This window comes from Caretta caretta, chromosome 10 (assembly GCF_965140235.1).
Source record: "Caretta caretta isolate rCarCar2 chromosome 10, rCarCar1.hap1, whole genome shotgun sequence".
Taxonomy (NCBI): domain Eukaryota; kingdom Metazoa; phylum Chordata; order Testudines; family Cheloniidae; genus Caretta; species Caretta caretta.
This window is the reverse complement of record NC_134215.1, coordinates 67,275,468-67,301,167: the sequence shown is the minus strand read 5'-3', so window position 1 is coordinate 67,301,167 and position 25,700 is coordinate 67,275,468. Positions and strand designations below refer to the sequence as shown.

Sequence of the window (25,700 nt, the reverse complement as noted above, 5' to 3'; positions counted from 1 at the left end):
TTCAGACAAGAGTAAAGAGGCGTGTGATGATTCTGCCTTAGTACTTGTACAGACAGGAGTGTTTCCAGCACTTCTTTGTACAACTCGCTGAGGGAATGGGAACCTGTTTTTTATAGCTCTGGAAACATATGCACAGTAAGAATGTCTGAGGTAAGGAAAGTTCTTTGCAGTTGTATATGAATGTATATTTTCACTGTACAACTTCTACTTGTGGCTATGTACTGTGGAAACATGAAAATCTAAGGTGGTGTTGATTTGGATAATACCTTTAGTGATTCTTGAACCACAGCTCTCCATTTCTGCCTTAATTACTAAAAGAAACTGTGGAAGCGTTAGGCTAGTTTATTTACAAAAGCCTGTTATTCTACCTGAAATACATAGTGAACAGCTCTATGGTTCTATGAAAATAAATAATGCAAAATCTTAAGAAGGCTGTAATAAAACAACCGTTGCTTGGATAATTGTTTTCCTATTGAAGTAGTGACATCCGTAAATCATAAATACTTAAGAATGTTTAATTGTACAAGTCCTGAATATACATTAATAGCAATAAAATCTGTGATTTGCGACTTAAATGTATTCTGAGCCAAGTGCTTTAAGCAAATACATTATCATTATTGTGATGTATATATGCACTGGAGACCAGACAACAATATCATTTCACTATGAAGTTCTAGTGGAATTAGCACAAATTGGAGCCTAATGTATGCCCTTTATATACAATTCACTGCTCACTATTCAGCATCCAGAAAAATAAGGCAGTAGTCTTTTTCTTAGAGATCCAGTCTGCATGTCTGTATTTCAGTTTTTACTTTGAAGTAATTAGGAGGCTTAAGTAGTGAATCAGAATTTAAGACATTCATTTTATTTCTTATGATTTTTTGCCACGAAGAAAAATAAATATGGCATTAACTGTCAACTTAACTCAGTGCTATTTTGGTAGATGTGTTTAAAGAAAAAGCATTTTACTTTCTGCTCTATTAATTGGTCAAGTACCCTAGCCTCCAGTTTAAGAAATGCTTGTTTTAAAAATGAAGAGTCGGCGTATTGCAAACCCATGGAGAGGGTTTCTGATATATACATGCTATGGTTAATCGTGTTTTAAAATGCTATGGGTAATAAATGACAGCTGCTTTAAAAAATGTTTCTTTTACATTGGATAATTTAGGAACTCATGGGTGACTGTGATTTCGCGGTTTGAAAGGAAGAGGGAAAGGGAAAATAAAAGTCACTGTTTTTCATTGTTTTAATTTAAAACTCCTCGTTATTTGAAAGGCAACTAGCACTTAAATTGCACAGCTGATCTGGAGTGGTAGACTGTGCTGTGTTCATTTGGTTGAGTTTGCTATTCAAGCGTTTTATAAATCCCTTTTAAAAAAAAATCATGTAACTACTTGGCTTCTTGAACCTCAGGAGCTGATTGTTTGTCTTATCTTTTGGTGAGCTAGCTCTGTGTTATGTTGCAAAACCTTCAGGCATGTTGTGTTTCTTCGTGTTCCTGCAGTCTGCAAGTGAAGTCAGCTTCATTAGTTTCATGATGGCACATCAGTGCATGGCTGGTGTTGCCGCTTCCTTCAAGCTAGTCCTGGAGCATGATCTGGGTTGCCTTGGTTTGGATAAGCTTGTAAGGATTTGTCAGCCAGATGTGACAAGATTGTCAAGAGGCAAGTAAAGAAGGAGATCTGATATTAATCAGTGCATAGCTTGGAGCCAAACTTTCTCAAATGCAGTGTAGTAACATGTTCTTCTCATTTACTGCTTCTCTTTGTGGCTATGGAACTGCCACTGTCTGAATCTGACGGTTAAAGGGGATGCCAGCTAATAGCCTTTAATTGTAAGGATAAAATTCTAGGTGGAAAAAAGATCATACGTTTTTATTTTTTTAACGTCTTTTCAAAAATATAGTTCAGCATACTGAAAAATACATAGGCACTTGATTCAGGTAAGAGTCTCAATATTTCTATAGTCAGATTTTTAAAATACTAAAACTGGGGTTCAGTTCCAATCATTCAGGGAACATGACTTGGAACATGACTCGGGGAGCCCCAGTGTTCTTTCTGGTTCCAGGCTGATGAAGGATGCCAGGGATATTTTCAATTGCTGAGAATAATGTGGGTTGTTTTTCTTATTTTGGTGATGGTGACAGAAAGAGACCAGTATATGCTGAAGAATGCTCCCCCTCCCCCTGTTTTTTTTTTTCAGCTGAAAAGGATCATTAGTATATTTAATTGACTTTCAAAGAGCATACCCCCAAATTATTACGTTGTCTGTATACCATTAGGTTTATCATGCCACTAAGTTTTCTCTAACTGTGCATTTTGATGAGAATTAATCTTTGGTATTAGTGAACAGACACAGTATTTCATAAACAGAGTTATATTTTAGCAATAGGTGAACAAATGTGAAAGACATTTCTAACCATATACATGAGGAAATTTATTTTTTCCTCTGAAGACTCCAAATAAAACTCCTAGAAACACTAACTGTAACAAGAATGTTTAATTGTTTTCCATATTCTTTAATCTTTCGCACCTTTCCTTCTTGTACTTTTCCTTCATATCTTAACAAGAATGATAAATGCAAACACATACATACTCACCGGAAATGTGCATCTTTAAAATAACAGAAAAGTTTTCTCCAAGTTTTCTGCACTCACTGAAAATTGAGGTGAAATCTTACCTGACTGCAGCAAGAACAGGTTTGGGCCTTTTGGTACCAAATGTCCTGAATAAAGCAGACTTGTACCCTCAGTAACATTGAAAAATATTATAAAAAATCTGTTCATATGAATGTATAGTTTCATTTCCAATCAGATAATCCACAAATTAAGATGATATTTTCAGTAATAAAGTAGCAATAGTTCATCTAAATAATATTAAGAGTGCATCATATGCAAGCAGATCTCAGTTCTTTTTGTTTTAAAACATGGTTTCTGCAGCATGCTTTATTTTTTTAAAAGCAGTTTTTATATATTCTGGTATATGGTAAATGTTACCATGCAGTTAAGCTGAAATTCAGGACTGAATCTTGAAGTCCTTACTCAGGCAAAACACCTAGTGAGTAAGGACTACAGTTTGGTCCTTTGGGCCTTATCCTGTTGTAATTGGCTTCTTGGTGCAGATTCAGGCCCTCTATTTTTGTTATGTTCTCTTTCTGCAGTCACCATTTCTGTCTTAGCAAGTGCTAGAGGTAAGATGGTAAAACAACTTTCATTGCAGCCCCCTCTGTTTTTAATTGCCCATAACTGCCTCCAAAAAATTTTTTCGTTGGACTAAAACTTTCCATGCTCAGGCTCTGCCCATAGATGAATTTTTTTGGGGGGGCGGGGGGGGGGGGAAGAAATCTCCATAGACATTTTAGAGTTATGAACAGTGAATATCCATTTCATGCCTTAAAATCACTTTAAGATTTTTTTAAACAAACACATAGATAATGAAAAAATGCTCACACTTTAATGCTTCAAATTTCACATGTGGCTAGCCCACAATGAGAAATAGTCACTGTGTGTATTTGAAAATAGGTATTAAATTACAGTGTTAGAAGTCATTTTAAAATTGGTCTCATTCATGCTGAGGGAAAAATTACTTATTTTTAAATTGTGTATCTGCCTGCAGTGCTGTGGATTTGCACAAAATATTATGTAAATTTGTAGCATCACAGACAGTATCGTGTGTGTGTGTACACACAGTGTGATTGAGTTTAAAATTTATGGAATTGTGTAAAGCAAAATTGTGCAAAGCAAAAAAAGTCTATTGCAGAGCATGGTTAGTGTTTGTTCCTTTTTAAAAATATAAATATTTAAAAGTATGAGAGAAAAATTAAATGAAAAAAATTAAGTCCATACAACATTATGGCTGCAGACTTAAACAGCGAAGTGAAGAAAGGAAAAAGTTAAGATTATCTTTGCAACATTAACTCACCTACATTGCTCATCTATAGAACTTTTTAATACTAGTAAGACTGTTACTGTACGTTTTCAAGTGTGCATTTATGTGCAATGTGGGTAACTTAATATTTGTATTTTTTTCGTTTCCTAACTATTGTGTGTAAATTTGACACATTAAATTTGTGTTAACCTAGGATTTTGGTTTTTTAATTAAACTTTAGTGGTTCTCTAGCTTCAATGTGTAACATGGTGTTGTATATGTAGGTATGCAGGGTACACATAAATATGTGCAAACTGTATGTATGCAACATCCTATGTATAAGATTAAATGAGAAGCAATCAGGTTTATTTTAATAACTTCCACATTGTTCAAATTCAATGACCTATCCCTACCTCTCAATCCTTAACTAAAAACTTTACTGTTAAACAGCTGTGGTTTGTCAAATGAGTATGCAGTGATCTATTATTCATTGTTGAATATATATATATATATATATATATATATATATATATATATATATATATATATATATATAGTGGGAAATTTTCCTATGCTACCAGAAATAGGTTGCCTTATAAATTTACTTTAAAAGAAACTTCTCTGCTTCATGTAAGGGGTATTACATAATCCCTTAAATTTTGCAGGGTATTACAGTCTATACATTCCAGTATTGTGGGCAGTTATGTAATGTGCATTGTAACATTGTTACTGATTCAGTATGTATGAAAATAATTTCAGTTTGGTTGTAGGGTCAAGCTTAAATAATACCCATGAGATGATGACACTGAGACAGTTTCTAGCCCTAATTCCCACTTCTCTTTGTTCTGTGCTAATTGGATAATAAAAAAGTATATGAATCTTTTTCATGGTTTGAGAAAACAATTGTTCAGTGCACACCTGTTATTTATAAATATGTAAGATTAATTGCAAAGATCATGTACCTATAAATGTGTTGTCTAACAGCAAATTTGGGCTTTACTGTCCAGTGTGCTTTGCTTTAAAAAGTACCAGTTGTGTGTATGTCCACGTGCGTGTGTGTGTGCTTTCTTTTGTCTTAGTAATTATTTTGACAGTAGCCATTAATAGAGGTTGCCTTGAGGGGCCCTGGAGGGTAAATGGCTTGTATGAGGAGTGTTTTTCATCCCACAAGTTATGTTATCATTAAGGTCTGGCCTTCTGGTATGTTACCTTTTTGAGAAACTCCTCCATTCACTTTCTCTCCCAGTTGCACTATCTGAGGCTCTCAGTTCTAGACACCTAGCCATCAGCTACTAACATTGCTGTTAAGCAAAACTGAATGCTTGCATTAAATTTTGAAAAAGTCTTTACTTTGTATAATCCTCTATTGCAGACATTTGCTTTCAATGCAATATTTTATTAGGAGAAGTTTTTAACAAAGAGACTGTGAATGTGTATGCATTTATAGGCCCATAAGTCTGAGGTCCATTCCAACCCTTGAAGTTAATGCATACGGGTGGTTTGACTGAGTAGAGTCATCAATATTGGGCTCATATATAGAAAACATACGTAGACAGTACTAATTCCATCTTGCACCGGACTTCCTTTGCATCTTCAATTTTATGGGCACAAAATATTGCAGAGACAATTTAAGCATTTCAGTATCTGAGCATCAATTTTTACCCACAAGTGAGATACTTGGGGTTAAATTCAGCACTGACGTATATCTTGTTCAAGTCAACAAAAGGCAATGGGATAGCATCAGATGTAAATCAGAACTTAGTTTGTAGACATTCAAATTATATAAATTGTACCTCCATATACTTGTATCCTCAAATTGTATAAAGGGAAGTCAGGTTTGATTATCTGGCTCAAAATACAAAATATTATCCATAGTTGAATGCATACACTCGGGATCCAGATAATTAACTGTGTTTTCTGCAGTCTTCTTTTATAAAATATACTCAGAACTAGTAAACATTGTGAATGAAAGGTGTATGCCTACGGGGTGTAATCTCCCAAAAATGCACATTTATGCTGAGTTTAGCGATGTCACAAGACTGGCCAAAATTTTCAAACTTGAATGCCTTAAATTAGACTCCCAAATCCATAGTTAGCTTCCTACGTGAAAGCTTTTTTGCTCAGATTTTCAAAGGTGCTGAGCATCTGCCGCTCCTTTTGACTTTAGTGAGAGCTTGGCTGCTCAGCACTTCTGAAATCGCGGTCATTTATTTAGGAGCCTAATCATGGATTTAGGAGCCTAATCATGGATTCAGTACCCAGGCATGACAATATTTGTGTGTAGGTGGGATTTTCAAAGGCAGTCTGCTGTCATTGAAGTCAGGGGTTGAAGTTGCATGTGCATCATGGCCTGCCTCCAGTTTGGGGAAGAGGAGTCTATCCCATCCCTGTCCTACATGCTGGTCTCTTGCATAAAGCCCTTTGTGCAGAGGACCAGAATTTCACTGAACTCTTTTGCTACTGAAGAAATAGGTTGCCTTATAAATTTACTTTAAAAGAAACTTCTCTGCTTCATGTAAGGGGTATTACATAATCGCTTAAATTTTGCAGGGTATTACAGTCTGTACATTTCAGTATTGTGGGCAGTTATGTAATGTGCATTGTAACATTGTTACTGATTTGCTACTGAAGAATGTGCAGAAATTATCTGCGTCAGCTGGAACTGATATTCATAGAAGTTCAATATGGAATAAAGCTCTTGGGTCATGCAGTCCATCCTAATGTCCTTGTAAAAACATTTTCCTATCATAAAGAGTGTTACTCAAAAGTTGTATATGTTCAAAATATCCATGTGTATCTTCTCAGGTCAAAACACTATAAAACTTGTTCACTGGAGATTCATGAGAGAATTTATATTACGCTGTCTTCTTTTCATTAAAAGAAAAGTACTCATTTTGCATTGATGATACGTTTTTTGTGGGCTCTTAAAGGATCCATGCTTGAGATGTACTCTCAGTTTATCATAATATCTTCTCGAGAGAGATTTTGTTTATAAAACAAAAAGATAATGTGTCAAATCCTGCAGGGCTTTAGAACCTCAGTATTTGGACCAATAGAAATAGAAATCTTAAGGATTCTTTCCCCCCCCCCCAATGAAAATAGCTTCATTTATTTTAGTCTAAATATTCTTCAGCATAGTGGTGAACCTAAATACAACAACATGATACCAGTGCATGAATGTTAGAATCTGAAATGGACAAGTATACTTGTGTTGGATATAAACACACCATGAACTGAAAACTGATTTAAGTGCAGAGATTTTCAGAGGAGTTTAGAAGATTATCATTAAGGGAAGATATGGGGGAGGGATAGCTCAGTGGTTTGAGCATTGGCTTGCTAAACCCACGGTTGTGAGTTCAGTCCTTGAGGGGGCCATTTAGGGATCTGGGGCAAAAATTGAGGATTGGTCCCCCTTTGAGTAGGGGGTGGGACTAGATGTCCTCTTGAGGTCCCTTCCAACCCTGATATTCTGTGTGGCTAAATTTGAGGCATTGTTCTGAACAATCTCAACCAAGAACCCCAAAAAAGAAGTATAATAAACACTGAGTGTCCAGAGGAGGACCGTAGAGCAATATATGAAGTCTGGTCTTAATTAATAGACCAGATCCTCAGCTAATGTAAATCAGCATAACACCATGGACTTTCTGGAGATATGCTAGTTTACATCAGCTGAGGATCTGGCCCATTCCTTTAATTCCTGCAGCCACCTCAAAATCCTTTAATGATCTAGAAGAGGGATTCAAAATCTTTTTGATTCTTTCCCCTGTATAGAAAGGTTTCAGCCATCCAGTCTGGGAGAAACAAGAATACCATGTGACTTAGGTGACCAGTCACACACTATAAATAGTATATGGTCAATGACATATATTGAGCAAATATTTCACAAACAACCCCTGGGCTGCAATTAAAGGTAAAATTCACCACTGTGGAGAGGACCAGCAAAGACCTATATACCACTACAGTGTACCCGAGAACATACGTGGTCCTCATTTTGGCCTTCTTCACAGAGGTCAGCCTCACACAAAGTGTTGACTGAATAATATGCAATAAGTTGAATTACTAAAGTCTGTTCTCAGATGGTTAACAAATAGAAAATGGGTGAATTTTATCTATTCACATTACTCCCTACAAATAGTTTGTCCAATTCTAGGCATAAGTTTACAATGTGATATGGCAGCCAAAAATGACAGTGCAGTTTTGGGCTCTGTAGAAAAATCATCATGTAAGAAAGCAGGGAAATCCTAGTCCTGGCTTTTTTGTGTCAACATCTGGTCTATTGTGGTCAGTTATGATAAAATGTAGGAAGCTTACCAGAGCAACAAAAATTAAGTGCTGGAGGAAAGATTGCAAAAGTTGAATATATACAGCTTGAATAAGAGCAGATAAGATAGAACTCTACAAATATGAGGATATTAATTATCGGGGAGGAAGCAATATTATTAGGTAAGACAAGGAAAACGGAGGCTGAGTATTTGTAAAGCTTTCTGACAGTGAGACCTATCAATCTGTGAAATAATTACCTAGGGGAAGTGGTGGAAGCCTCATTGCTTAGCAAAATTAAAATGTGCTGTAGGGCACTGTCCTGCACTGACAAGAAGATGGGCTAAATAACTTAATAGGGCTGTGCTTGCCTCTAATTTCAATGATTGTCCAAAGTGAGTGAAATGTAAAAGTAAATGGCCATAAACAGGGGAAGAAAATCAGATTTTTTAACTTTTCAGTGGTAATAATCTGAGTTATTAGCAATACAGGACAAGAAAATTAGATAGGAGGCCCAATTTTGGCCTCAGATCCCCATGTGTAGCTCTCATTTAAATCCGTGAGAGAGAGAGACATCAGATCTGAATCAAACTTTGATTTTGCATTTTACAGTGTTACTTTAAAAGCACACTAGGATGTGTACATCCTTTAATGTTGTAAATTGTTTAACAGATATAAGCAGGAAAATATTTCCTGGTAACCAGGCACACATCCTACTTTTTGTGTTATTTTTACCAACCAGAAAAGGGAACTGAATCTCCATGGATCCTTATTATCCAGTTTCTAATATGAAGGTATAAAATCCTTCACATTCTAGCCGGGGGAGAACAAAAAGATGATAATTTACCAAATGATCAGCCCATGTCTTTGTTGTAAATACCAACCCCTCCTCCACAGGTGCAGAGGTCTCTCTTACACAGGAACTGGTGAGATTCTACTGCACAGAAGTTGGGCAAGTTTCAGTTCGCTCCCACATATGATGCGCATCTCCTGTACTCTATGGAGCCCAGCTCCACAGGGGGGGCTACGTGGATCCAGTGCGATTTTTTCTCAGGGTTTGTGTCCAGTGGCTGGAAGACCTTCCACAGGGTGCACAGAGGGCTGGATCTGAAATTCACATTTCACATGCAGTATTGAAAGTTTCTTTCAGATTAGGTGTAGTTCATACAGAAACCACAAGGACACCTCCCTTTAGACCAAGGAGGGAAGCTACTAATCTATGGCAGCAAGAGACACTGACGGCATGCAAGCTTTGGCACTTCATCTGTAACACCATTTTGTTAGTGATCTGGGTGACAAAATACAGATGAGACAGAGCCAAAGTCTAGAGCACCCCAAGCATTGGCAAAAAGCCCCAAAGTGGCTTTGCAAGGTGAAGCTTTATACCATAGAGAAGATCTCTTTGGTGGATGTCTACAGCTTCCCTAAGAGGGGAGTAAACCAACGTGTTGTCTGTGCATCATAGAGATGAACTAGGCTAAACTGCATGGGAGAATGAGCGACCTCATTCTGCTATTTCTCCCTATGCCTGCACTAGCAGCTATGACCCAGTGCAGATATCCTGGCTGGTTGAGCTGGGAATCTGTCCCTCAACCATTGGAGTTTTTGCACATATTAAATTTCTTTTACTCCAAATCTGAACCTCATTGAATTAGATTCCTTTTAGATTTTAATTCTGAATGTGCAATCAGACTTGAGACAGACGAAAAGTCTCCTCTTAGCTACACGCACATACACACTGGTATGTTTTGTATTCCTATTATTTTTGTGCCATTCTCATTTTAAAGTCGCCACTGTTGCAAGGTGAACTCATAGCCCACAAACACCTAGTATTAACTTCAGGAAACAAATGTTAGATGTATGCCAAGTATCAGGATGAACTTGTTATCTTGTGCCTCACTTTAGCTACAGAGGCTGAAGACTGGGATATGAAAAGGGATCTTCAGTGTAACCTCACAAAGCATAAGCCATGTCAATATCGCAAGAAAGAAAAGTCAGAGGTCATTACATTTAGGTAACATGTTTTGGCAATGATCTCTGCCTTTCCAATGATTAGTTGTTAGCTTTTGAGTATTCATTTTGATAATAAACGTATACCTCTTGTGACAATGGCTAAGATGCATTCTTACTAAAAAGTTGTGGGCCAGATTCTTGTCTCAGTTGAGCTGATGTTACCAAGATACAAATTTGGCCCCAGATCTTCAGTACTAGTTTTAAAAGTATCTGTCTGGGTGGTGATAGTTCTGGAAAGGACACGTTTAGGAAAGAGGGAGTAACTGAAAAGCAATGATAATATCCTTGATAAGATCAGAAGACTTTAAACATCTGCTGTATGTTTCAAGAAAATGAAACAAAGTATTAAAGATCTGAGTGAAAGGATTACACTTACATTTTTTTTTTCATTTTAATTTCCATCTGTACTTCCAATCCTTTAATTAGGCATCTGAATTTTTACATGTATTAAATGTGGAAAATTATTCTTTTCTTCTACAGAAAGAAATTCTGTGTACATTCTAGTTGGTGGGATAACAAAGCACATCAAGCAATTATATATCAAAAATATTCTAAAGCCCAGTAATTATGTGTTTCTTTATAAAAGAATAGCATATTATTCTAGATGCTTGATAAGTTTTTTGGTCATTAAACCTTGTTAACATTAGTTAATTTCGAACTAATCTAAACACAGCTTCCACAAATTTCTTTACTAGATTGAATAATGAATGAAAACTTTTGAGATCTTGAATCTCAGTTGAATCATGTTAAAATCTAGCGGACCACATTACATTTTGCTCTTCTCTGTACAACTTGAAAAATCACCTCTCTGAAAATGCTGTACCTAGTGTATTTACAAATAATCCAAAGATGACTATAACTGAAAAAAAGTATGTGGTATTTTTCTCTTTTTCATGGGGGTTGTTTGTATGTAATTTTTTTTAACATTGATGCATTTCCCAGCACGCTGAGCATTTATGCACATGGAAGATTGGGGCCTGTCACTGTTCCTTCTCATGGACGTAGGCCTCCTGGTATCAGGGCATGACACTGCATTGATCTGCACCTCTAGTATCCCCTTTGGCCACTTACTCTGCCCTACACCGGCTTGCCTTTTATCTTTGTGTCCTTTAGCCTAGCCTGCTCACTTCTCCAAAGACCAGTGTAATAAGTTCCAATCAACCATAAACAGAAAGGTCCTTCTGGCCCTCCCGAGGTACAAGATTGCCAGCTTCCCTCTCAGTCCTCCCATCTGGACTTCCCTTCTTGTCCCTCATGATTCTCTCCTTGCAGGAGAGTGCTGCCTTGTCTGCAGTTCCTCCCCTTACTGAGGTCTTTCAGTCTACTTATAATGTCCAGATGTCCAGTGAATCCTCATCTAGCTGCGCCCTCTCTGGCCAGAAGGCAATCAGCCAAAGCACCCCAGAGATGTTGAACATGCATTCTAATTGGCAGTTTTCTCCCTTCTCTAGCCGGTGATGGGAGAACCCCATCACAGGGCCATAATCAGATTCCTTGCTGGAAAAACCCCTTGTAAACTTCACTTAGAATGGATAAAAGACCTTTATAAACATGTTTAAAGAAATGTTTTAAAACAAATTTCAGGCCTGGCTATTCATGAGTGTACTGTCAGTAACTGGAATGTTAAAAATGTAGTCAGTTTAGAAAAATTTGATTTAAGAGTTGTTGTTTGATGAGAGACCAATTCATGAGCTAGCCACATCTAAGCATGCTTCCAATAAGCATCAATATCTGGATTTTTTTTAAAATACAGTTTTTATTTTGAGGGGGGACTTATATTTGCCCTTCTAATAGCTACTTACATGCATGTAAAAGTCCCTCTTTCTTTTTCCAGTTTTTTTTAATCGAAGAAATTTTACATATCATATATACACAATAAAGATAAGAGGTCAAGCGAAACAGATACATGCATCATACAGGAAAGGTGTATACAAACCTCTGAAGTGCAAAATTAAATGCACTTTAACTATCTTAGTTAACTACTAGAAAAAGAATTCAAAACAGGTTTAGAGGTCAGTAGCATACAGAATGCAACGGAGGAAAAAAGAATGTGAAAGCTTGTGAAATAACTTCAATTAACTGACTATAATGACAGCAATTTTTATTGTACATCTTTCTATTATTCCTCACAGCGAAAGAAAGTTCCTCTTTTTAACATTGCTTGGAGGGGCTGTTAAAGAGACATTTGTGAAATTCTGATCTAGTTTATGGGACTAACAGAATAGCCTTATGGAAGAAGGTGCAATCTATGCACGTTATAGTATATTATGGCACAGGGAGGTAGCAGAATTGAACTACGCTTTATAGTTTGACATCTTGTGATGTAACTGAATCATCTGCCTAGCACAAAATGCTTTTTTTAGCCTTATAAAAGAAATTTATGGCTTTTTACTGTTCTATTAAAAGATTTCAGCATCCAAGCTACAATATATCCTGCACTAAAGTGAAGCAATTCACGGTGCCTCATGTGTATTTTATGACTTTATACGGCTCTCAAAACTTTTCTCAAGAATTTAGCATTTTGCGATGGCTTTTTTAAGGGATTAAGCAAAAAATGGTTCCGTTGGCTGAATGGCCATGTTGCCACTTGTTCCTTCAAATAAGAATGAATCTCAGCTTGTAGTCTTTAGAACCTAGTCATTTGTGTGCACACTAATATTCATCATATTTCAGGGTAAGTACTGTAGATACTCAAGCAGCTGAGATTTAAAATTCTAAATCTAGCGACAAAAGGCACTGTATGCTGGAGTGCCATGGACGTGAACTTCTAAGGTAGGGTTCTCCCCTGCCCTCAGTGAGGATCAATGGCTGAAGAAATGCTCATGGCAAAGAGCCCCATCTCATGTGTGACATACTGAGATATTTGGTCTCTCCATCCTCTCAGTCTGATGGCCATTTACGACCATTTATTAATAAATACAGCAAATTCCAACTTTGCCTAAAGTTTGAAGAAACTGGAACAGTCCCTGAGACCTGCTGAATGGCAGATAATAGCAAAGCTGTTTGGGAGTAGCTCCTGGCTGTTGAAACCATGCAGGTTGGGAGAGTGGCCCCAAATAGCTCCTCCGTGATGAGGTACATCCAAGGCCCCAGTCCTGCAAAGAGTTTTGTACATGAGTAGCTTTACTTACATGTCTTTACAGGATTGGGGCTTCAGGTGGAGATGGTGTGTGAAACAGAAGGCCCCATGAAAGTGGTTGCTTTTCAGTTTGTATATTTTCTTAGGTGTGGGTCTCCTGAAGAGCGGAAGAGGAAAGGAGAAATGTTTAGAAAGTTCAGCTACTGAAAGCCAAACTTATTTGAAGTTCAGTATGTTGAAGGAAAACTGCTTTGAATTTTTACCACTGCTTTAGAGGGGTACAGAAAAATCCATTCTAAAAGAAGCATTTTCAACTATGAAACTCTGAAAATGTTTCAAAATCTCCATTAATGTGAATTGGACAGCTGTGGAATCCCTGGGGATGCCTTTTATGAGAACTGCAACAGGAAATGCAGCCTGATAGCATTACATACATACAGGAGGGCTAGAATTGGAGTGAGAGACAGGGAACAAGAGATTTCCATAACGCTTTGTAAGTAAGATCTCCATTTTTCTGGTTTGGAGGGAAAAGGCTGTTTGTTTTATGATTTGGTGTTAAAGGCCCCCCTCGCCCCCCCCCCCCCCGCAAAATCAGAACATACTTTAAAAGAGCTGCAGAAATTTCGTAAATCTCATCCTGTTTCCTGTGTCTCTTGCTGCAGCTCTTAATGTCCTGTTTTGGTGCACATCACTGGGATGACTGTTTTCCTTCTTCATTATTTCATATTAACATTTTTTGTTTTAATATGTATACCCTGTATTTACTGTACAAGGTGCTTTAAAAATAGAGTAATCCAGACATGTTTTAGATCAGATCCAGTCACTATGAAGTGTGTTATATTCCAATGCGCTTTCTGATGCATGAATTCCTTCACGTTAACTCCTCCTTAATAAATATTTCATTTATGTAAAAGGTATATTCAGGACACTAAGTGCTGTACTGAGAATAACAAAGATAAGAAATATTTGATTGTGCAAATGCTGTACTCTGTAGCAATCCCTGTGGAGATTTAACCAGGACCTCAAAGTTGTCTGTCCACTTCCTGCACAAGATGGGTCTGTAAGGAGGGAAGTATGTATTCCAGGAAACACAGCTACATTGGCCTGTTGCAAATGAGCATCTGAATGCTAATTTGGATTTGTATTATAGATGACCCCAGTGAAAGCAAAGTGGTACACCCATTAAACGATGCAACAGGTTGCTAATCTATCTGTACTTTGTGTTTCATCTATAACCCCTCAAGAATTTCTCTTATATTACCTAATATTAAACATGCCTACCCGATGTATTGAATACATGGAATAAACATTAATGAGGATTTGTAGTACTTATTCTGAACTACAGTGTTGCTACTGAGAATGGGGCGACGGACTTCTTTTGCCGCTGGGAGAGTACATCCACCATGTGAACACTGCTAAATAATCCCTGCCAGGGATAACTTTTAGCCCTGGATCTTAACGATGCTCTGTTGAGCAAATATGTTGTTTATACGATGCACTAGATTGCACTAAATGTCGTTACCTCTCACCTAGAACTGGGTGAAAAGTTTTAGCTGAAACTTTTTTTTTTTTTCAAAAGATGTAATTACCGTAACACTGAAACTGTTCTTGAATTCACTTTAGTTTCACTGAATTGTTGTGGTTAAAAAAAAAAAAAAAATCCAAAAAACCCCAATGTTTTGTTTTGACATTTTAAAAATAAAATATTTCAATTTGGTTTGAAATAAATTTTCATTTTAAAATTTCCTTTAATTATATAAAACAATCAAAAATATTTTTAAATGGTCTAAACTAAATGTTTCATTTGCCCTAAATGATCAGGGAATGGAACTTTTATCTCTCTGTGCTCATTTCTCTTTTTAAACTCTGCTGGAAAATGGATTTAAAGCTGCATGTAAGCATAGCATAATTTTCTAACGGATAACAGCAATTTATTTTAATGGTTATTTAAGTTATTTATTTGACACACATCTAGGGACAGCACTAGCAGTTCTACTGCTGCTCACCAACCAGCCCCAAACCACCCACAAAAGTGTTGCTGAATATTTTGCTGCCCATAATATTCTGCTGCTCTAGAGGATGACCTGTAATGGCAGTTCATAGCGGCAGCCCTATTGACTTTCACAGCTCAGGTGGTAACTGGGCTGTCCACCTGGCTAAATCTATATGTGTATTCATATGTGATCTATATGCATTATCCATATGTATTTTTATACTTCATTAAAAAGTCTGTATGAATATATAAATTTATTGTGCATGCTCCAGATGTTGCTTGTTACCAGTAAACCTGTTTTGTTAATTTCCAGGCTATCCGATGCACTCTGGTGAACTGTAGTTGTCTGTGTTTCAAACCTGGAAAAATAAACCAACGACAATGTGACCAGTGCCGACATGGATGGGTAGTGCATGGTAATATTGCTTTTGTAAATCTATCTATCTAGGTTCTTGTATGGCCCTCCTCAACACAGTATCTCAGCTCTTGGATTTTTTAATATACATCACACTCAGTTGTGTATAACTCTTGCCATTCATGTCTTTTCTACTTTGTTTTAATTTTAATTTCAGCCCTAAGCAAATTAAGGATCCCCAACCTGTATCCAACAAGCCAGGTAGAGATAGTACAATCCAATGTGGTCTTCGATATCAGTAGCCTCATGCTGTATGGAACCCAAGCCATTCCTGTCCGCCTTAAAATCCTGCTAGATCGTCTCTTCAGTGTCCTGAAGCAAGAAGAGGTGATACAGATTCTCCATGCACTGGATTGGACACTGCAGGATTATATACGTGGATATGTGCTACAGGTATTGTAGTGAAAGCCTAGTCAATACCGAAAAAATAATTGACCAAAGTAATAATTTAAAATGTCTTTCAGTTGAATCTTGGTATCCATGGATCACATTGAGCCATCTATTTTTAATTGAATTCAGTGAAGAATTCTGCTTAAAAAGTTGATCGCATGAGATGACTTAAAGTCAGCTATACACTTGTACAAATTATGTGGGCCTGACTCAGTTTTTATTTAGTTTTTACTCAGATAAATATCTACTGACATTGACCAGCCTAAGGGGAAAGAAGTCAATAGCAGTCTGTCTAAGTAAAGGCCTCAGGAATTGACCCAAAGTCTTGTTTAACAATTTTATTTTGTTTTTGTATGGTGGGATAATACATTTACAAGTTAACCTGTCAACATTTAAACATTATGGCCTATATTCATCTCCAATGTAACTCCACTGACTTCAGCGGAGCTACACTAAAGATGAATCTGGACCCCTGTGCTTACACAGATGCTACTAGCTGGAAATTACCTTTTATGTAAAGTAGCATTATGATCTTATATTATGACACAAATCAATGTTTAATGGTCTTGATAATCTTGCTTTTTAGTGTTAGGATTAAAAATATGGAATCAATTACCTTGAACCTCTATCAGATAAAAAATTTATGATGTTACGTTCATCATCTTAGAAACTCTTACATGCACTGTGAAAAATCTCAGTAGGCCATCAAATACATGTTCTGTGATAAAATATTTATTGTAGTTATTGGGAAAAGTTAGGCATAGCTAGAGTTTGAAAGAACTCCAACACTCTAGTGTAATTACAGCTATGCTCTGTGAACACTGGCGATAGATCAATACAGGTTCATTTGTTCTCTGATCTTAGTTACTTGGAAGATTATTAAACTTGCAGTGAAAGAATACTTGACTTAAATGTGGAGCTAAATATTGGTCTGATTGCTCCATCTCTGCTCTTTGTACTTACATGTTGCTAACTGTTCAGATTATACGTGTCTTAATTTTTGTGAAAAAAATTTACAAAATAGCTTGTTAGACAGTATTACTATTAGTTCAGAAAGACATAAGATCACCACCATGTTGAAACTCAAAAGACAATATCACAAAATTGCCATCAAACTGTCTGTAAGTAGAGTAATTTTACAGACTTGCTGGAGAAGGATTTCTGAAAAAGGGGATTCTGAAATATGTTTAAATGAACGTATCACTCTTTTAAATATGTTCTGTTTTAGGATGCTTCAGGAAAGGTGCTGGATCACTGGAGCATAATGACTAATGAAGAAGAACTGGCTACTTTGCAGCAGTTTCTTCGCTTTGGAGAGACTAAATCTATTGTAGAGCTAATGGCAATTCAAGAGAAAGAAGGTCAGTCAATTATAATACCTACAACAACGACTAATTTGGATATTAGGGCATTTATAGAAAGTTGCAATCAGAGAAGTTCTAGTCTTTCTTCTTCCATGGACAAAATGAGCCCCGCCAACATTCATCACTTTGAGAACATTGTAAATAATATGGCTTTCATGCTGCCTTTTCAGTTTTTCAGTCCAGTGCCTCCACCTTTGATAGGTTCACCACCAGAAAGACATTTGCTTGAACAAGGTCAAGACCACAGCAATGAAACTAAACAAGATGTTCCGATACCATTTTCTGAAAGCAGCTTCTTGACTTCCAGTTCTACTTCATTTCAAGTTGAAAATGAGAGGAGCGTAAACAGCCCAGATGTCACTACTAAAACAGAGGATGATGCCCCTTTAAGTGATTCTAGCTCACATCATACAGTAACAAAGCTTGAAAGGACGCAGTTATCTCCAGAAAATAAAATGAAATCTGTTGAAAAAAATGGCATTGGGCCAAGAAAAGGGCGCGTTTTCTGCACGGCCTGTGAAAAGACATTTTATGACAAAGGAACTCTGAAGATCCACTATAATGCTGTTCATCTGAAGATCAAACACAAATGCACAATTGAAGGCTGCAATATGGTGTTTAGTTCTTTGCGAAGTCGAAATCGTCATAGCGCAAACCCCAACCCAAGACTCCATATGCCAATGAACAGAAACAACAGAGATAAAGACCTGAGGAACAGTTTGACTATCTCTGGACCTGAAGAAACTAAAAGGACGGACTTTACCATTTTAACCCCAGATAGTAGACCTATTACCAACTATGTCAGCTCTTGCACAGATTCAAAGGTGCAATCCAGTTTTCCCAGTATTGGACAGAACGGTGTTCTCTTTCCAAACTTAAAGACTGTTCAGCCAGTTCTTCCTTTTTATCGCAGTCCAGTCACACCAGCTGAGCTTGCTAATACCCCAGGCATACTCCCTTCTCTACCTCTCATTTCTTCATCAATACCTGAGCAGCTGGTTGCTAACGGATTGCAATTTGATGCACTACCCAAGAAAAAATCTCGTAAATCGAGCATGCCCATCAAAATAGAGAAAGAAGCTGTTGAGACAGCTAATGAAAACAGCAACCTTGCCAGCTCGGAAGATGATACACCTCTGCAGGTGGTAAGCGATGGAGAGCTGGAGACCTGTGAGCATAGGATTGAAAAGCAGATGAGCGACAGGGTGGAAAAGCACCCCATTTCAGGTAATTCATGGAAATCTCTCTCTGGGGTAGAGGGTCCAAAATATTTTGATTCTGTCATTGAGCCAAATAACACATACATCAAGGAAACCTCTGAGAATGAATTAGATTACTCTAAGAGAGAGGTTATGCCAGAAGACAACCAACCATTAAAAATAGCTTCTCGTGAAATCATGTATGAAGATCCAGAACAACACCACAGTGATGTTATAAAACCAGTGACTACATCCTCTCTTTATATTAAAGAGCAGTCAAAGCACCGGATTCCTAATAACGATTGCACTGAATTGCACCACCACTTGCTAACTGGGGGCCTTTTCAGTGCTTTGTCAAACAGGGGTGCTGCCATTCCTTGTTTAGAAGACCCTAAAGATATGGATCATATCAGTCAACATGCACTAGGGATTCAGAAGGCAGAAAGCCGCTTTCATTGTGACATCTGTAAGAAGACCTTTAAAAACCCTTACAGTGTAAAAATGCATTATAAAAATGTACATCTGAAAGAAATGCATATTTGCACAGTTGAGGGCTGTAATGCTGCTTTCCCTTCTCGTAGAAGTCGAGACAGGTAAGAAAATTACAAACAAAATTATATTTATTTTACATTCACAATGGGGGCCTAATTTGAAATGTAAATAAGTGTTTGAGGAGTATGGAGCTGCAAAGATTTTCTGTGTATCCACCTATTACAGGTATGATAACTTATCAGAATGTTCATAAAATGAAAATCCATTGAAAGAAACATTTTCTTTCCATTAGACTACAAGGTTTTAAATAAAGCCTTGAAAATTTCATAACTGATAAAGATTGCAATAGTTGAAAGAATACTTTAGAATATCAATGAAAAGGCATAAGGTGTGACTTCAACACTTTTCCAGCATATGCACATGTGGGTTCGTGAGTTTAATATGTACTTGTATGTATCTTAATGTTTTTTTTAAAATGCAAAAACTATGGGGCAAGCTCATAATAGCTTCACTCCGTTTTCATTCTTTCCTTGCTTTATGCAAGTAAAGTCCCACTGAAGGATTTTAAACCAAGTGGAGAGAAAAAATAGATAAGGACAACAGGATTTTTCCCTTGAGGTACTGCAAAGTTAATATTGCACGGTACAAGATCAGCATATGCAAACATTAAAGGTGAACATGCAGCATTAACTACCCCTTGTGTGTGTATGTGTCATGATACTGTCTTTAATAACAAGTTCATATAATACTTCATAGATAATGAAATACCATGGGCCCAAGTTACTGCTGGTACTTCTGTTTTATGCCACTGTAAATCCATTGATTTCACTGATTTCAGGTCTGATATGCGTAAGTTAATAGAGAAACAAGAATTGAAAATGCTCCATATGTGCAACTTTATGTTGAAACCCTCAATTTTGTATATTTTATTGGGAAATGGTGGTAACATTGTTAAAGATTATGAACTTGACTCATTGCATTGATTCCACTGTGTAACACCACTGTAACTCAGACTGCAGGCCCTGGTTGTAGAAAGTCTGCCTGGATGGAGCTCACAGTGACACAAGGTACCAGGACTATATATTCTGCTGGGAGACCTGAAGCCAGTTGATGCAGTACAGGAAGTGGGCAGAGACAGTCAGGGAGAGGTGTGGCCATTACAGCCAGGAGATGCGCTGAATTAATCTGCTGCTGGCAGGGCTTCTGTGATGTCCTGATTAGAAATGAAATCTACTCCACAGTGGCAGAGTCCCAAGGGAGGGCAGTGACAGGGCTGCTTCTTCTCTTTTCCCTGCAGTGAATTCCCTTCCAGTGTAGCTGTGACAACAGATGGGTGAATGAAGCCCTATGCTGCAGTTCGTACACCAGTACTGCAAATGCCTTTCCACACCACTGTGTTGTTTTAACTTTAATTCTGCTACCCTCAAGCACCTAGTTTAAAAAGAGAAACAAAATGATCCCACAAGAAAGTTCCTGAACTCTACATAGGACAAGAATTAACTGCAATGCTGTTCTAGCCTATAGTTACAGGGCAGAAAGTTTTCAGCGATAACCCCCTGTTTTCATGTGCTGATAATGTTCTGAATAATCCATCCTTTTGGATGAAACTGTCTGTTGAAAGAAATTTTTTTTCTTGTTAAAGTCTGGATTACACCCTTGCAGCCATTTTTGGAGTTAGATAAGGGTAGAAGTAAAAAAAAAAAAAAAAAAAAAAAAAACCCCTCTTCTTTTTATATCAAAAATGGCTGAGGTCTGGAAGTTAGCTATCAGAGATGAGCAACAACTGCCCATGTGTGAAGAAAATTGGTTTAGCTTGAGCAAAGTGATGCCTGTTTGAAAATTGCATTGTGGATATAGCAAAACATTCTGTCGAGTGCAGAAGTGAGCTCTTCAGTGAGACACACCGGACAGATGGGTGCAGCTGCAGCAGGACACATGTTTCATGGTATCAGGCAAAAGTCTTCAGTGACTTGAGCCCTCTATTTTCTGGCTATGGAGCAGGTCCAGGGGCCAGTCTCTTTCACTTCTTTGTCCTGGGGGGAGATAGGTTCAAAGTCCACTGTCTGGCTCATCTAACCTCACTCAATCCACTCCTTGATATCTGAGTCCTGCTAGAAGAGGTTATCTAGTCTAAGCAATTTATTTGAGCATAAGCTTTCGTGAGCTACAGCTCACTTCATCGGTTGCATACTGTGATGAATACATCCGATGAAGTGAGCTGTAGCTCACAAAAGCTTATGCTTAAATAAATTGGTTAGTCTCTAAGGTGCCACAAGTCCTCCTTTTCTTTTTGCGAATAGAGACTAACACGGCTGTTACTCTGAAACCTGTTATCTAGTCTGTTCACTAACCCCTCTCGGCCAGCAGTAGGTCTAGTGTGTGAGTGAAGCATGAAATAGCCACACCACAGGAGAGTATCTGGGCTGATGACTTCCATGGAGTTATTCTTGATTCACACAGGTACAAGTGAGATCCGAGGCAAGCCAAATACCTGTACAGATGTTTGAATTTTCTCCTTTAATCTTATAGTGGCACTTAATTAAACATACACAGTTCACGCAGACTACCAAATATTGGTTACTATTTCTTTATTAATAGTTTTCAAACAACTGATGTTAGGTATTGATGAAAAAATCATTTTTGCTAAGCTTCTCTTTGTTCTTCTAGACATAGTTCAAATTTAAATCTTCATCATAAGCTTCTGACCAAAGATACACTGGAATTCAAGGACAACTATTTCAATGCAACATACCTCTTGAAAGACATGGCTAAGGAGGTTTGTCAAGATGTGTCTTTAAAACAACATGTTGGACAGACTTCTGTAATCTTCAAAGGAATGAACAGAACAGGCAGCTTGGTTTTTCCACTGAGCAAAATCAGAGAACCCTGTTCTGAGAATTTTGGATATGATCCAGTGAATGATGGAGCTGTTCTGGATTTAAGCACTACTTCCAGCATTAAGTCTGAGAGCAGTGCACGTTCCTCTTGGGATTCTGATGGAGGAAGCGAAGAATGCATCATGCCTTTGGATGAGAGTGATGAAAGCTGTGAAGGACCAAGCCTAATACCCAATGAAGAGCTGTACCCGGGCTGTACTGTAATTGAGAAGGCTAATCAAAGCTTTACAAATTTACCTTCCAGTTTGCCAATAACTTGTCATATATGCCAAAAAAATTACAGTAATAAAGGAACCTTCAGGGCCCATTACAAAACTGTGCATCTCCGCCAGCTCCACAAATGTAAAGTCCCAGGTTGCAACACAATGTTTTCATCTGTTCGCAGTCGAAACAGGCATAGTCAGAATCCCAACCTGCACAGAAGTCTGACCAGATCACCAAATAGCCTCCAGTAACAATATACTAATCCCAATTGACTTTTTGCTAAGTGTAAATCATTTCAGATAAGAAAGAGTTAGAATGATTTTTAAACAAAACAAAAAAACCAACCTCATTTGATGCTGGGCCCATTGAACATACGGGGTCAAATTCTGCTCTCACTTATATGGATGCTCTTTCGCAGCTTCACTGAGCAAAATGTGGTGCCATCATTTTTAAACCATTATTTTGTTTGACATTAAATAATAGAAACTTCTTTAAGGAAAAGAAAGCAGTACTGGCATTGGGATGAATGTGGCACCATTAACTGAAGTTTTTTTGACAGTTTGCAAAGTATTATTCACTTATAGTACGAAGTTCAAAGGAGAAACCTCCATCCCATTGGATCCTGTTATGTTTACATGTTAAATGGGAGTAGTATTCTAGGGTGTCAATAAAGATGGGGGGGAGGTACTTTGGTTGTGTTGGGGCTTTGGGGACTGTCATTTTATTCCTGAGGCCTTTGTCAGAGGCTCACTTGCAGTATTAAATATATTATGGTGTTTTCAGTTTAGTTTTCACTGCATTTCAAAAGCCAAAATACAAATTTAGGAGAATGTGGGATGAGATGCAAATTCTCTACAATTTCTGCAGTCCTTACTCCTTGATTTCAATGGGAATTTTACTTGGATAAAGATTGCAGGATTCTGGCCTTTGAGAATAGACCAGAACTAGATTTAAAACAGGAAATATTTCTTTCCATGCAAGAGGGTCTCTTCGTTAAATCTGAGAGATCATGACATGTATCAGCAGAAGAAAGCTAAGCATGTTGGTTCCAGAACCACAGCAAATATCCTGGAAGTAGAAAAAAGTAAATCCTATATTTTTATTGCATTTTTTTACCTCTACTTTCACAAAAAGTGGAATATTGGGGGGGAAATCCCCCAAATTATTCATAATTTTAAAGGTATAGTTTCAAACCTGTGGGAGCTATGGAAAAAGAAACAGTTTAAAAAAACTTGCAGTAGGTGTCCTTCATGATCTGTTGATTTTCCTCATCTGTGGGAAGAACACACTGATCTGTGTAGTAATAAGAAAAAGAGTGCATTTATTCTGATTCACACACTTTTCTTGATATTAGAACCTTGCTTGAGATCTGTTAAAATGTTTAATATCCCTGTACTTGTCACTGTAATTAACAGTATTCTGCATTATGTTCTATGCACTTAAAAAAGACTGGTTTGCATTGTATTTAAAAAAAACCACTTGGATAATATTTAATTTGTAGTTATGTCATACCAATGCTGTGTGTGTATATGTGGTGCAACAGTGTGCTTGACTGAATCATTTTTCAATAGCAGAAAGAAATGCTAAAAATCAGGCTTTATAAAACCACTTTTTAAAAAAGTTTAGTAAACTTTTACATTTTGAATCAAGTGTTCATGAGTTGTAGTGGGCAAGCATGATAATGACAGCACAATTTGTACATATTATACCAAAGTGCTTAGAGTATTTGTGGTTCCTAGGACTAGTCTGGGTTTCCAGTGTAACTGGATCTTCATCTTTATGCATCTTTGTGACTGAACAAGATTAGACTGAATTTCTGATTTAGGTTTTAGGAAGACTAGTACAAAGCTATTGCCATATGTCTTGATGTTTAACTTATTCTAAAATATACTACAGTATTGTAACCATTTTATATTGTATAAAGGAAGCTGAAGTGGACTAAATATTTCATTAATTCTTTTGAAAATCTGGGTGTGTGTGTGTGCACAAGAAAAAACTATGACATTTGCAGTGTTGTAAATTTTTGTGCTTACTAGAAATGTGTTTCATATGTTGTGTACAGTAATTTTATTTTATTTCTACAGTAGGTCTCTGTGGTATTGAAACACTCACTAAAACAATTTGGGCTTGAAGCGGTTAAAAATGTTGTTAGGCTAGAACTAGATTGTGTCCTCACTTTTTAAGCAGGAATTAATATCGATGGGGATTTTAGCTTAAAAACCAATGGTATAATCTTGGATGCTACAAGGTCTTCTGGTGGCACAAACAAATGACTTGTTACCAAGGATTTGGTGTGCTTTTTACATATATATGTGCTGGCTTAATCATTAAGGGTCTGTTTGAAACCAAGTGTGATGTAAACAAATACTGTAATGCCCAGTTATTTCGTTTTTCACTGTTTCCAAAAAGGTAACACAATTTGTATACCCTACAAATTTTGTATGTGTTAATAAAAACATATGATGATGTCTTTGATTCAAAGCAAAGAGGTTTCTATAACTGGAAAATTATCATTCTGCCATTTTATTTTTAAATAATCCTTTAAGCACATTCTCTCTACTAAAAGAACCTTGGTTTGACAGTTGTCGTAACTGCTGCCACAAAAAGGAAGCATAATTACTTTAACGAGCTATTATAAATTAGGAGGTAATTGTTACCAGATCATGTATTGATTCTTCACCCTGTAATGTGCAGTTCATTTAAATATAGTTGCACACAGTACACAGAGGTAAATCACTCAGCATTGAATATTGATTGAGTTAAATATTTTGGCCTTACCTTAAGTATTTATACTTGGGAAAGTTTTATCTTTCTTGAGACTTTGTTGTTTACTCTCACAGTTTTGAAAAGATGCAAGATCCCCTAAGATTCTTAAACTCACTTAGTCTCCACACTGCTAGCCTTGGGGGCATGGATCAGTGTTCATGTTGCACTCCCTGTCAGTACCCAGTGGGGGAAGCTAATGATCCAACCCGTAGACCAACTTGGGTGATGAATCCTGGTCACGTGCCACCTGTGGCACATTGGACCTGTGCTGAGAAGACTGCCTTCCTGTAGTTTTGGAAATATATGGTGCTTAGAACTGCCTGCATCCCCTATCCAGCATGGAAGTCAGGGAAATAACATCATGGCAGAGCGATAGCCCTGGTACTTTTGGGGCATGTTACACAGATGCATAAAAGTTATATATTGATATTGCTCTTTTGGGGTCTGACCCAAGAGTAACCCTGCAGTCAATGAAAATCCTTCCATTGAACTAGGGCTCAATCAATCCTGCAAATATTTACAAACATGCTTAAATGTATGCACAAGTAGTCCCCTTGATTTTAATGAGACTGCTCATGGGAAAAGATAAGCGTATTGTAAACATTTGCAGGATCAAGGCCTTACATGGGAGTTGAAATGGGCCTGTACATGCTAGCCCTAATAAAACAAATATTGCTTCCTCTGTATCTGTTTCCACTGTGCGCTGCCTTTAATTTTTTTATTTAAGCTGGATCCTGTCACTACTTTGGGATTCCCAAGGAG

General features: G+C 37.3%; 1 protein-coding gene across 1 annotated transcript; it reads left to right on the top strand.

Moving 5' to 3' along the window:
- BNC1 (basonuclin zinc finger protein 1) lies at nucleotides 1–24,632 on the top strand. The gene is made up of 5 exons (XM_048866247.2): nucleotides 1–150; nucleotides 15,525–15,627; nucleotides 15,784–16,019; nucleotides 17,245–19,172; nucleotides 21,739–24,632. Exons 1-5 carry the CDS (start codon nucleotides 142–144, stop codon nucleotides 22,421–22,423), a joined length of 2,961 nt encoding a protein of 986 aa, XP_048722204.1. The 5' UTR covers nucleotides 1–141; the 3' UTR covers nucleotides 22,424–24,632.
- The last annotated feature ends 1,068 nt before the right edge of the window (nucleotides 24,633–25,700 follow it).

Excerpts from the sequence above, each read along its gene's own strand:
- BNC1 (XM_048866247.2), top strand. Across the intron at positions 15,628-15,783 it reads ACATGGATGGGTAGTGCATG|CCCTAAGCAAATTAAGGATC; the intron begins GTAATATTGCTT and ends TTTTAATTTCAG. Across the intron at positions 19,173-21,738 it reads TCTCGTAGAAGTCGAGACAG|ACATAGTTCAAATTTAAATC; the intron begins GTAAGAAAATTA and ends TTGTTCTTCTAG.